Here is a 14,599-nt window from a genome sequence, read left to right on the forward strand (position 1 = left end):
TGGAGCAGAAGTTCGGGAGGGCAGTGGTGACTTTGACAGCGACAGGTAGGAAGATGGTGCACGGGCCAGCCAGGAGCAGCTCGGCATGAAAGAGGCTGCAGATGTCCACGGCTACATGTTGACTGACTCTGAGCCTCCGTGTGCACTGCTGCTCAGAGAGGTCCAGGAGGCTGAGCCTCGGTCTGTGGAACGTGTGGCGAGGGTAGTGCCCTCTGCGACGCATCTCTCTCTGCGGTAGCCCTCCCTCCTGCTGTACAGGTGGATGTGTCACAGCACTCTGTTGTGGAGCTCCACGTGTCAGAGGTGGACGGCGTGGATGGCGAGGCTGGTGAGGCTGGTCATGCTGTTCGTCCTCCGAGGATGTCAACACACCACCCATCTGGCAGGTGTTGGTCTGAGGGGTTGTGCAGGGTAGGTAGGTGGTTCCTCACACTAGGGCTGCGGTTTCACGTCGGTCTGTCCTCTGGCTTGGCGGGGGGTGGTGGAGGGCAGAGGTTGCCCTACGTGATGCGGTGGCCTCCTGCGTGGGTGAGGGCTCTCCCACCCGCTGTGGAGTGCACCTTGGCAGCTGCCACAGGCTGCTGGCTGGAACACGACCGGTTGAAGGAAGACTGTTTCCCCCAGTGTGTGAAACTCACTGCCTTGAAGCTAAAATCCCACACTTCCTGTCTTGACAGCTGCTTCAGCTCATTTAATGACCTCAACAAGCAAGGTAAGTACATTCAAGTGGAACCCCGCTGGCTTTAACTGCCTGCGGGATTCCCACCAGCGGGGCCTGCGCGCGCAGCCCCGCACGTCAGCGCGGCACCCGGAAGTGGCCGGGATCTCGGCGCGATCCGGTCACGTGACTGGATATCGGGATTTTCGGGGCCCCCCCCGCTGGAAACCTGCAGGAAACCCGACGCTAAAATCGAGCCCCCTGTGTTTCTTTTAAAACAGGTGACCCTGGTTTTTGGGACCACGTGAGTGTTGATGGTGCAGGATTACCAAGAGTAGTTCTTTGACATAAAATGGCTTTATAAAGTTACAGTGCAACCTTTGCTGGAGAAATTTGGTGCAGGAAACGATCCAGTGGTGTTAAAAATTTAAGACTTTAGCTGCAGACATCGGCAGATACCAAGAGCCCGATTTTAGCAGCGGGTTTCCGGTGCGTTCTCGGCGGGGGGGCCTCGAAAATCCCGATATCCAGGCGGGTGACCGGATCGCGCCTCAATCCCGGCCACTTCCGGGTTCCGCGCTGACGTGCGGAGGTGCGTGCGTAGCCCCCGCTGGTGGGAATCCCGCAGGCAATTAAAGCCAGCGGGATGTCACTTGAGTGTATTTACTTTGCTTGTTCAGGTCATTAAATGACCTGATGCAGCTGTCTTATTAGGAAGTGTGGGATTTTACCTTCAACTCAGACTGTTTCACATACTGGGGGAAACAGTCTCACTCCAAACGGACGTGTTGCAGTCAGCAGCCTGTGGCAGCCGCCAAGGTGCATTCCACAGGTCGGGGGGGGAGAGCCTTCCCCAGCGCAGGAGGACACTCCGTCACATTGGGCAACGCCTGCCCTCCACCACCCTCCTCCAAGCAAGAAGATTCACCGGCGTGGAAGTGCAACCCCTGTGCGAGGACACACTTTTCTACCGTGCACAACCCCGCAGACCTACACCCGCCAGATGGGTGCTGCGTTGACATCCTCGCAGGACGAACAGCATGACCAGCCTCAGCAGCCTCGCAGTCCACGCCGTCCGCCTCAGAGACATGGATCCCCACAACACGGTGCTGTGGCACATCCACCTGCACAGCAGGATGGAGGGCAACCGCAGAGAGAGATGAGTCGCAGGAGGCACTACCCTCCGCACAGGGTCTACAGACCGAGGCTCAGCTTCATGGACCTCTCTGAGCAGCAGTGCATACGTAGGCTCAGAGTCACTCGCCAGGTAGTTGCCGACATCTGCAGCCTCCTTAATGACGAGCTGCTCCCGGATGGACCAAGCAGCATCTTCTTACCCGTCGCCGTCAAAGTCACCACTGCCCTCAACTTCTTCGCCTCCGGATCCTTCCAGGCTGCAACCGGGGACATCCCCGGTGTCTCTCAGTCGTCTGCGCAGAAGAGCCCTGCAAATACACCTACACCCACTCTGCAGTGACACACTGGGTGGCATCAGTGGTGGGTCCTCATAGGGATACCCAGGAGCGGGCATTATTGCACAAAACAGACAGGATTCACGACGACATGGCACTAGTGGAGCCATGTCGTCGTGAATAATGTGTGATGTGAGTTGTTATTTAATTCAATAGAAGTACGAACCATGACAAACCCTCAAACACCCTTGTGCATCCCCTTCATGCTCACGGCACGTTTGCCTTACGCTGCCTACTGCACATGTGTGATGCATGCCCTGTGGCTGCAGCACAGGTGGTGGCAGGTTGAGTGGGGCTGGCCGTGAGAGAGATGCACGAGAGGGTGAGTATGGGATAGAGCCATGAGATTGTATGAGGATTGGGTTGCGTGGTAGTGGCGGGGTGAGTGCTCGCGAGGTGAGTAGGTGCAGGTAAGATGAGGATGAGGTTTGAGTGGGTATGAGGGGTGATGTGACAGAGTAGTGTTGGCAGTGCCGAAGGAGATGTGGGGTGGGGGCAGTGTTGTGGTAGGCGGAGTGTAGGGGAAAGACTACGTGTTCTCACTGTGGCTGACCTACTGAGGTCATTGGTGCGCCTCCTGCACTGTATGCAGGTGGGCGGTATATTGGTGGCGCAGCTAACCCCCTCTGCCACCTCGGGCCAGGCCTTCTTGGTGGCAGAGGCAGGCCGCTTCCTCCCGGCCGCCGGGGGGAAGATCTCTGTCCTCCCCCTCCTCCTCACCCCATCTAATGATACCTGGGGTGAGGCATCATTAAACTGGGAGCAGCCTTCCCCCTGGGCTGCTCCGTGCTGTAATTTTTACTGTTTGTGGCAGCATCTGTCAGTGGAGGACTGCCCCTTTAAATAGAGCGCCTCCAGCTGACAGATCTTACTGCGCATGCGCAGCCCGACGCGAAGATCAGCAGCGCGGAACCCGGAGGAGCAGGTAAGTGGATCCAATTAGTGTGTTGCCTGCTGCGATCGCGCGGGAAACCCACTAATTTCACCGGGCGCGTTTTGAACGCGCCCGCAGGCCTACCCGCCGGGAACCCGCAGCCCTGGTAAAATCGGGCCCCAAATGTCACAGCGTGGTGATATCAACCTGATTCTCTTCTTTTGAAAACATTTTGATTTGTTTTGTTTTAACCCATTTATTGTCTTCCGAGACAGAGTGCTCGAGGTGGGGAGATATGGGAGTTACATCCAAAAGTAATTACGAGTGCTTCATCTCTACTATAAAAACCACAAAGCCTGGACATAATTTGTTCTGAAATTGGAATTGATAAGGAAAATTTATATGAGTTGCTATTCAAGCACTCGAGATAGAAAAATTTACTTGTAACTTAAGGGGATAATCAAATTATATTTTAAAATAGAAGAAGTCCAGTCTAAATGGTTCCTATTGAATGCTGTGTATCAAGGAAGAATTCTTTTCGGGAGGGAAGAAAATTTTACATTGACAAGTCCTGTCAGTCCAACAATACTGCTCTTAAGTTGGGATAATTGTGAAATGATAGAAGGGACTCGGGCACAATGTAGTGGGATATTTTGGGAAATGAAAAGCGGTTCATGAAGAAATTACGTAAAATAAACAATTTTTGGGATATTGGAGCTGACTGTAAATATTGTATCGGACAGTAACATTGGTTTGGCAACATTAGATCAAAAGGTCAGAGATTTAGGGTCTCGCATTAAAGATATATTTAAAAAATAAATGAAAATACAGATAAGGAATTGTCTGAGGATCAAATACTGATCATACATTTGCAAAGGATAGCTACAGTGCTAGAAACACATGCCCAAACCATTAATAAATTAATAAAAGAGGAATATAACGTATCTTAGCAGGCGGCTGCTAATGACATCTGCAGTACATATGGTAACTGGATTGTGGAACAGATACGAGAGAACCTAGCCCAGATACAGGCAGGGGAAGTACCCTTATGAATAACGAATCAACAAACTGAGGGTGAACCTGACCTGTGGGCATGATGGAGGTGGTACCTCCAAGTGGCTGTGAGCAAACAAGAACATCACCCCTTGCCAATTCAGGGCAATGGTGCGGGTGTACCCCACTCAAGTGGAGTGTAAACCTGACGGAGGAGGGCTCCTAGGGTTGGTACTAGTAATACTGGTGATGGCACCCGAAACCCAGGGACGAGAGGTGTAACAAGTACAGAATATTGGGGTAGTGAAGGACGGAATGCACATATCCCATCACAATATGTTACCATATGCTGAAAAAAAAAATTAAAGGGAATTTGGCTGGAACAAAATTAAAGGGATGTGTTACTAGACATGCTGTCACTGTATGTCCACATAGTGTTGGACACACCCCAGAAGCACAGGGTGGGAAAATTTACAACAGAAATGCGTATGTGCCACCCCAACAGCCAAATAGCATAAAGATAGGGCACTTTGCACCCAAAATTAGAACCTCTAGGGACAGTCGGAAGTCCACAGCCCAATTAGACCAAAAGAGCAAATGGCTCAGATAGGTAGGTGATGCCGACAAAATCAGGACATTAGATAAGATCATGTGAGGTTACCCGGGGTTGTTGGAGCTTACAGTATAAAATGAAGGACAACATCCCTGGGCTAGAATTCTCTTCTAACTCTTGCTACCAAGGTATGAACCTAAAAGAAATTTTCCTGTAGGATGTTTAAGACATCTATCTGTAACATGTAACCTGTGAGTTACGGGTTAGGCATACGCATGGAACATCACGGAAGATAAATACCCGAAAGGCTGTGTATTAAGTGCCGGACTAACGTTGCATGGACTCTATCGGTATTGGTCTAAATGATTATTAAGCCATAATCATGACCAAAAGGGAGGACTGTTAAAGTAAAATTTAAGCTGTTGGGTTAAAGGCAAAGATGAAGTGACTATTGTGTGCATGGCTGCGGTCACTGCCCCGAGACCACACTGAAATGCGCTTTGCACAGACCAGACTAACCATAATTAAAAGCTTAAACATAACATGACAAATTAGTGTACTACTAAACAAAATGGACTCTACTAAACAAAATGGATTCTGCTCGAGATGGACTGTGTGAGAAGACATTAAAAATTGCTGAGCTTGTGTGTTTAGAAAGCTGACTTACAGTCTGGAGTTACAAAGATAAAAACTACAGAACCAGACTTGATAGACAAAGACCATACTGTCTTAAGTTGATAAGTTGTTTTAATGTGATTGGAGGTCAATTGTTGCTGTGGGGGCCTAATTGGCTAATGTGTAACTAATCAAGACTAATAATGTAATAGCTGCTGAAAGTCTGTACTTGAAAGGTATAAAAAAGCACGACAATCATTTTGAAGTTGAGAAGGTGGCTGCGTACACTGCGGAGTGTCCAGTTCTTCTCCCAAAGTACTTTGTCCAATAAACTGCATGTTGAATCTTTAAGTCTGACTCCGAGTGGTGATTTTCCCACAACAGATCTAACTGTATCTGCAGCAATAAAAAGTTGTATGCCAAAAAACACTCAGAAATGGAAAGCAATGTATATTGCACTTATTTACAGGGACCTGCTTCCATTGTTTTCAAATAGGATGGTGCATTTGAGTAGGTTGGAATGGATCTTATGCAATGATCATAAATTACTTTTTAAGTTCTATGAAATATTAATGACTGGGCATCTGTAAAAGCCTTTCGTTCATAGCCTTTACACTTGGCTGGCTGAATCCACAAGTACATTAAATTCTGAATTATAAACTGGTTCACAGAATCCTCAATAAAGATCAGAAACAAAATTAACATTCTAATACTGTTTCAATAAACACATCAAGATTGCTGGTGCCTCTTTCAGACCCAAAATGGACAACAGTGAATAATGCATATACGAAAACACAGAACAAGGTGAGGCCCTTCAAAGTATCAAGTCTGCTCCTTCCAGAGCACATTCATTTTACTCTTATCTATCTATCCAGCTATCTATAGATCTCCCATTGTTTAGCTGATGATAAATTGGATTATATACTCTTTTATAATGACAGCAGTGTACCATGTATGCACCAGGAAGTCTAATTTATATAAGTAAACATAGCCAGTGGTCACTCAGAGTTTAACTGTTGTTTGATCAGGGAATTTTGCAAATTGGTATGTGCTTGTCAGCTTCAGGCTGTAATTCAGAAGCAGCCAGCGTTTTAAGATTATTTTGCATCTGTAACAAAGTGTGATATCTGGAGTATGATGAACACATGTGCTTTTCATTTTTATTGTACTACTGGAAGGAAGATCTCTTGTGGTGGTGCTCCTCTGGTAAGTCTGATGATACACTGTTTCATATGGACAGAAGTATATTTATGTAGGAAAAAAGATCAACTCAAACCCTATCATTTTCAGATGTGCTGAGGCCTCCAAGTAGCATAAGATACTCAAAGATAATTTTATAGGTAAGTTGAACCATATCACTGTACAATATCTATTTTTAATGTCTTTTGTTATGTTGCCAACTTTATTTACAACATTAAGTATTTGGCAGAGAAAATAAAGATGGTGTCCAAAAAGATTTCAAAAAATAGTACAGCCATTTGAATAGTTCATCTTCTCCTTTCTTTTCAGTCAGAAAGTCGTATAGTCAAGCCTCATACCAGGACCTGAGCACATAATCTAGGCTAACACTTCAGTGGAATACTGAGGGCGTTCTGTATAATTACAGGTGACATCTTTCCCAGCATCTTTTTCATCATTTTGATTGAAAAAAAGTACATTCTTGATAAACAATCTCAGGTTTATTTCAGTCCTTTGAAAAGAGCAAAGAAACTCACAGGATGAGGGAACACACCCTTCTACATCAATTCGAGATGATGCACAGATTGCGTGTTGGGAAATTCTGCAAGCTACACGTGATCAGAATGCATAGATGTAGCTGGAAGCTCTGTTCAGCTGTTCTGTTGGAAGCACTGTTCAACTGTTCTGTTGGAAGCACTGTTCAACTGTTATGAGATTAAAATATCCATTCAAATCGCAGACTTTTGAGACAGGATGACAGGCCTTCAAATGAAAACTTTATGGAAGGCATTAAAAGCTGCAGGAGTTCCTCAGGGCAGTGTCCTAGGCCCAATCATCTTCAGCTGCTTCATCAATGACCTTCCCTCCATCGCAAGGTCAGAATTGGGGATGTTTGCTGATGACTGCAGTGTTCAATTCCATTCGCAACCCCATCAGACAATGAAGCAGTCCGTGCCTACATGCAGCAAGACTTGGACAACATCCAGGCTTGGGCTGATAAGTGGCAAGTAATATTCACACCACACAAGTGCCAGGCAACAACCATCTCCAAAATGAGAGTCTAACCACCTCCACTTGACATTCAATGGCATTACCATCACCGAATCCCCCACCATCAACAGTTGGGGATCACCAAATTTAGCTGGACCAGCATCATAAACACTGTTGCTACAAGAGCAGGTCAGAGGCTGGGTATTCTGCAGCGAATGACTCACCTCCTGACTCCCCAAAGCCTTTCCACCATCTACAAGGCACAAGTCAGGAGTGTGATGGAATACTCTCCACTTGCCTGGATGAGTGCAGCTCCAACAACACTCAAGAAGCTCGACACCATCCAGGACAAAGCAGCCCACTTGATTGGCACCCCATCCACCACCCTAAACATTCAATCCCTCTACCACCGGAGCACCATGGCTGCAGTGTGTACCATCTACAAGATGCACTGCAGCAACCTGACAAGGCTTCTTCAGCAGCACCTCCCAAACCCTCAACCTCTACCACCTAGAAGGACAAGGGCAGCCGTTTCTTCATCGTCCCTGGGTCAAAATCCTGGAACTCCCTACTAACAGCACTGTGGGAGTAGCTTCACCACACGGACTGCAGCGGTTCAAGAAGGCAGCTCAGCACCACCTTCTCAAGGGCAGCAATGCCCACATCCCATGAACGAATAATAAAAAAAAACACAAAATGTACTTCAGTGCTTATATTTAATCATGTTATTGTGAAATATAACATTTTAATTTTTTTGTACCTTAGGCATTTCTACTACTGAGAAAAAATAGTGGTAAGAATGTTTTCAAAAACCACTTTGAGTGATTTGATTGGATCATTAATAATATGTGATGCTGAAATGTTGACATGTTGATTTAGGGTTTTTCCCATTATTAATGACACAAAAAGGGCTACATGGCTTCAGGAAGTAAGTTTGTCGACGGAAAGTATGTGCCGTACACAAGATTTTTAATAATAGATAGGTGATTGGATGGCTAAAAGTGCATGTCCATCATTCTCCAGACATCACACACCTGACATCATACTTTGTCACAGGTGTAAAGCAATCTTAAAAAAAAGCCAGTTATTGACCCCTAATCTGAAATTTTAAACCAGTTGCAATTACCTTTTAAGTGACTTTGGCGGTTTATAACCAGCTACAATTACCTTGATTTGCCTATTTTAAAGCAGTGGCCTTAAAAGGGCAGGTATAGTTATCAGCTGATCATCGCAGCTTTGTTTCGGATGCCACAATATTGTCATGGGACAGCAGCTGATCTATAAAGATTAACAAGCAAAACTCCAGGGTATCTTACCATCCTCACTTTTCAATCTGTGTCACCTACCCTCTACAGAAAATTACCCCTTCCCCCTCCCTACATAGCAACAGAAGAGCCATTGTGGCCAATGGAATATTTAACCTCTCAATCTGGAACCATCCCTAAAACCTTTCATTTTATTTTAACCAGATAGTTATACAGCCCTTTTTGAAGGAGTTAATTGATGTAGCACACTAGAATATAGACCTGCACCCAGGATTCTCCACAGGGTGAGTTCCTGATCACGATCAGTGAAAACACAGAGTGAGGAAGAAATCCTCTCCCACAGGACTGAAGCAAGATGGCAGAGGATTCCCCAGCGAGATCCCTAGGTTTAAGCATAATCAAGGCCTTGGAATAAAATGGCTGATGGACCTCTTAGCCAGGGAATGGTGTAGGTACCGGGACTGATTAACCTCCCCAAGACGGGCGGGAGAGGTTCATGGGGGAGGGGATATAAAAATGAAAAAACGGGGAACACGACCCCAACTCACCACTTACGCACCCGTTGCCTTTTCTACAGCGGCAAGTTTCGAGGCGTGCCAGTGTCCCACCGTGGAGAGTTGGGGCACTTCATTAACATATTTAAGTCAGGCTCCCACATTGCAATTTAAATTTAAATTTAACCGTTGCCGCGCGTGTTTCCCAGGGCTCGAGAATCCCGGCAGTAAATGGGAGGCAGGAACCGTTGGCTCAAGAAGATAAGTGCCTTTTACAACACTCCTTGTGGGCCAGGAGGAGCAGGAGTGCTTCCCCCTACCCCTCAAGGAAGCCGTCGCCCTCCCCTCTGCCGATCGTGGAATCTCTTCCCCACCCCCCACCATCGCCTCCACCCCCCCCCCAGCCCTGATGTCTGCTCCATGTCGTGATCACGGCCACCCAAGCCCCAATCTCTGGCCTTTCCCCCTCCCACAATGGCCTCTCTCTCTCTTCTCCCCCCCTCCCCAAGTCCCGATCTCCAGCCTTCCTCCCTCCCGACTGCAGAGGACCATCCCCAAGGGTCCCCGGCTCCGGCCTCCTGCTGTTGGTTTTCCCGCCCGGCAGCCAGCTAGGCTGACAATTTGGCCGGCTGCCGAGCGGGAAATGGAAGAAAAAAATTACAATGATGTCCTCCCGTTAAATTCAGTAGGACCTCCGCGTCCCCGGCCTTGCTGCGTTTTCCCCACGCTACCGTAATCCCAGCACCCTCCCCGCAAATATCAGGGCCAAACATTGGAATAAGCTTGTAATAAGGCACGGGCTTGATGGACTGAATGGCTTCCTTCTGCACTGTAACAATTCAATGATTCTACCATTTTCCCTCTTAGAAAAAAATCCTCTAACATTTTAAACTTAACCTGCATGATCCACTATCTGAAGCTCCAGGGTATAGGGTTAATACTCAGTGCCAGCACAAAGGTTACAGTACAACCTGAAAATATTAAAATCTGGGCCCACAATGCCAATTCAACTCTGGATGACTAGTTTAAAAACTCATTTGATTAAATTAAATCAGGACAGGTTAATGAAGCTGCAGCATACTCCAAATTCTTCCTCTCAAAATAATCACAGTTATAGTGACAAAGGAAAAGTTGTCCTTAGCACCAGTCGTGTAAGTATCTTATAGAACAAGGACTTCTCCCCTCAATACAACTGGAGTTCGGTTCTCAGTGAATCAGGGCTCCAGGTGTATAAATTTATGGAAACATCAGAATCAGTTGAGGTGCCTTTTACTGGTTTTTATAATCTGCTTCATCAATTACCGAGACAAGCTAACAGGTTGCTTGTTATTTACAATCTTTCAGGAAAACTATTTTAGCATATTATCTAACTTTTGTCCAGAATCATAGAATCATTCAGCACAGAAAGAGGCCATTAGGCCCATTGTGTCTCGGTGTTTCTTTTCTAAAATTGTGTGAATACTCTTTAAAAGTAACTCTTTTCCTAGATCTTTTTTGTGGAAAAATGCTCAAAAAATCTCAAAACATGACACCTACATTTCAGTCATCCCATCCTGCCCAAATCATAACCCGAATGGTCAGTCCTCTAACCATGCACTCAGCAAGTGCTCCACTGACAGTTGTTACTTCAGTAGCTTCCACACAATCAACTCTTACCTTCAAGTGGTAAACTAGACGCTCAACCTCGTTCACTTTGTAGGTTTCCAGACCCAACTCCTTTGACAGGCGTAGGACTCGGTTTTGAGTTGGACCCACATAAGCTCCACCCAGGTCCACGTATTTTACATTTTTATTCTGGTGAAAAATAGAAGTAATGCAATCAGAGTTCCGCTGAAGAGACAATTAATATTTTCATGAGCATTCCACAGCTCTGTAGGCTTAAATCACTGTCAGAATCTACAAGCATTGCAGGCAGCTAGCTGCGAGCTATCCATGGACTTACTATCATCATGTGACAAACTGCAAGCACATGAAGGGAACACACTCAGCAGCACCAAACTTGGTTATAATTACTTCAGTTTCTTCAGTTCTGGAAAGATACACGCACAGATGATTCACTTAATTACTGCTTTTATAAAGGAACCATCCATAATTGTCAATATTTGCACAGCAATGTCTACGAGTGTCTATGAGAGTGCAAAAGTACTAAAAATAATCTGGCAGCACATTTTTGAAAGATTGGCAACTCTAAGTCAGTAAATATACTAGGTCTCAGCAAAAAATCATCTTGCTACACACAATGAGCCTCTCTACTCATGTTCAATAAAATAACTGGCAGGCATGATGTGATTACCAAAAATATCCAGCTGGCCAACCGACTAAAATAATGAGTTTCACGCATCCAAGATTCTCACTGGGTTCGGGTAATGATGTATACTCTGTCACACTAATTGGAATCAAAATGACTGCAGTAAAAGACTGCAATACTGAAAGGGCAGCAACACTTTCTGTTGACTGACTTAAGTGGACTAAACTACTGTTGCAGTATAATGATTAAGATGCTATTTTTGGCTATCTCCTCAGATGGTAGTATTAAAGTACCTGTAACAGGACAATGCAGTGGCTGTGACAAAGATATCAATCCATAACTGCAGCTACTGTATGAGCCATCAAGAGGCACTGTAGAGTAGAGGCTGTGCACTTTCCAATAGAGAAAGGGAAGAAGGCTTAAAATGAATGATTGGGCGAGGAGAAAAATTTTCAGTTACACTTTTAAATGACAGAAAAAGTGTGTAGTTTGAAACCTGAAGGAATCAGTACTCAGAAGGGAAATAAAAATCATAAAACATTATGGGCTGAATTCTCCCCCCCCCCCCACCGTTGGTGGGTTAGCAGCGGAATTGAAATACCACCCCCCAATGTGAATCCACCACTAACCCGCTGCAGTTCCATCCTCATTTGCAATGCAAAGCATGCTTGGAACGGCAACTCAGCTCCTGATAGGTTTACTGCCTTTGGGATGGAGGGAAATACAATTTTTGTGCCACCTTTAAAAGGCTGCAGCCAGTTAAAAGGCAGCATCATTTTCTGAGCGGCAGGAAGAACAGTAGCAATGTCTCAAGCAGCATCAACAGCACCAGCCTTGGTGGTGGGGGTGAGGGGGGTGGGGGGAAGAGGGGTAGGGTCAGCAACTGCAAGGGCCCCAGATTCTCAGAAGCATCTCCAAAGGTATTGCTAGCTGATCAGGGCTAGAAGATGCAGATTGCTGTGCGCCAAGGGCAGGAAGCCTCAGAACTGGGTGGTGCAGGTTGTCTAAAGGGAGGTAGCAGAGGCTGAGTGTGCAACCTCCACCACTCCAAGAACTGTCAGACATTGTAGGAAATAGATCAATGATTACACAAGGATGGCCAAAGTAAGTCAAGTCGTTCTTGCCAATACATATCCTCTATTGCTCATACAGCCTTCATTCATCTCTTGTCATAAAAATGTATCTGATAAACAAAAGTCTGATACTAAATCGGCTCCAGCATGTCTGAAGAAAAAAGACTCTTAAAAGGTGGATGGATTGTTATTTGACACATTGTGAAAGACCACACGCAGAGGATAGATCACCATAGCAACAAGAACAATTCCAGGAAGATTGGCGGTCTTTTGAACACTTGCCTACTTGGTTACGTGTGAACACTGAGAGAAAACAAGCGAAGTGTCAATCAATCGTGGGTTGAATTTATAGGAACCTATTGTTGACAAGCCACCGCCCCCATGGTGTGGTTCAATGTTAAAAAGTCTTTTAAAGCTAGGCAGAAGTGAGAGTGGGGTGAAACACTGTGACTGCTCCAACCTCGCCTTTCACCTCCTGGCGGCACCACCTCACCTGGAATCTTCATGGCTGCTCGCTACCTCAAAGCTTCATGCCTCGATGCAGGTTTACAGATTGTCTGTGAAGCAGATGTGGCTTCAAGAAAAAGCCATGCTACACGACAATACCATCAAAATACATGGAATCTTACCGACAGGCTTGAGCCAACTATGAGTATATAGCTTTCGTTATGGAGTTAGTCAAAGATAGACATTTGATTTCCAAAAAGTTATGTATTTTAGGAATTCAGAATTATTTTTTGTTGTTAAAGCAATTCTAAATCAAACATAAACCTAAGATATTCATAGTAGGTACAGCACAGGAAGAGGCCATTCGGCCCATCATGCCTCTGCCGGCTCTTTGAATGAGCTATCCAATTAGTCCCATTCCCCTGCTCTTTCCCCATAGATCTGTAAATTTTAAATGTTGTTTAAACTGTAATGTCAATTTTTCTAGTGTACAATCAACGATGGCATTATAAAGAAAACAAAGGTTTGTGCCTGAAGTTTCTTTAGGAAAAAGAGCCCATTAAGTTAAATATTAAACTTTGTGGAGATAAAAGGGCATTTCCCCAAATTAAAGTGTAAAATCACTTTGCACCTTTTTGCTCCTACACTATCATACTCTTTCTTAGGGGGTGATTTTAAACCGCAAGAATGGCTGGGTTGGGGGCGGGTGGGAGTTGAAAATAGTTGGTTTTTGGGTCGCGACCGCAGCCTGGCTTTATTTCCGGGTTTAACGTCAGCGAATAAAAGTACAGGCTTCCCATTGGGAATGCAAAGGCAGAAAATTCTGCGGTTGCGACCCAAAAAAACAACAAATTTTCAACTTCCACCTGCCCCCAACCCACTCGTTTTTGGGGTTTAAAATCACCCCCTTAGTATCTGGGTGTCAGAGGAATTCATTTCTACAAAGGGAAACCTTTGCAACATTAAAGCACCTTCTTAACTCAAAACGACTCTGGCAACTCACACTGCCTGCCACAAGGGCTGGCCTACAAGGACACTTAATTTAAAAGGACAATGCACTTCCACATTTCATCATCATGTGGTGCATGCATTCATATGGGGGAAAGTGTCTATGTCATTCACATCCCCTTAACATTGACTTCCCATCCAAATGAAAACATGGCCTACAACCAATGCCAAAGAAGTAAAACTAGGGAAGGAGCAGCGGTGCTGAAAACCCCCAGTGCACATGAAGAGGAAGCATTGCACATCATGGACAGGCAGACAGGAGAACCTGTGGGCGATGGCAAATTTGAATTTGAGGTAGTAACAGAAGGTTGTTAAAAACTGGGAAATTCTCATCAGATGTAGTCTCAGCTTCATGTGCTTTCTCAAAGTATTGCAATGCCCTTACCCTCAACTATTTCTTCAAAGGGAATATCACTGTGTGCAGCTAAACAAGCTCTTCTACGTTTCGCATCATAGGGGGTGCCTTGTAAGACGAGGCCTGCCATGTTGATAGCCACCTAGGCAATTCCACTGGGGAATTATCTGCAGGAAGCAGAGCCTCAACTGCTGCCACTTGATCACCAACTGTGTCATGGCATCTTACTTGCGCAAGCACCTGCTCCAGCACTTGGGAGCAAGTAGCTAGTAAGTCAGAAGGGTTGTCACTGAGTACTAGTGAGAATGAGCTGGCAGGGAGAGTGTTGTTCCTCCATGAATAGGGGAAGAAATGACCACCCTCGGCTGAAGATCC

At 45.7% G+C, this 14,599-nt stretch overlaps 1 protein-coding gene across 1 annotated transcript in view; it reads right to left on the reverse strand.

The window, feature by feature from the left end:
* mao (monoamine oxidase) overlaps positions 1 to 14,599 on the reverse strand; it is a 200,912-nt gene that overhangs the window by 107,520 nt on the left and 78,793 nt on the right. The window contains exon 3 of the mRNA XM_067992899.1: positions 10,750 to 10,887. Coding sequence (XP_067849000.1) covers positions 10,750 to 10,887 — 138 coding nt within the window. The remainder of the gene's footprint in view (positions 1 to 10,749; positions 10,888 to 14,599) is intronic.

The sequence above is a fragment of the Heptranchias perlo genome, chromosome 11, assembly GCF_035084215.1.
Source record: "Heptranchias perlo isolate sHepPer1 chromosome 11, sHepPer1.hap1, whole genome shotgun sequence".
In the NCBI taxonomy this organism is placed as follows: Eukaryota; Metazoa; Chordata; class Chondrichthyes; order Hexanchiformes; family Hexanchidae; genus Heptranchias; species Heptranchias perlo.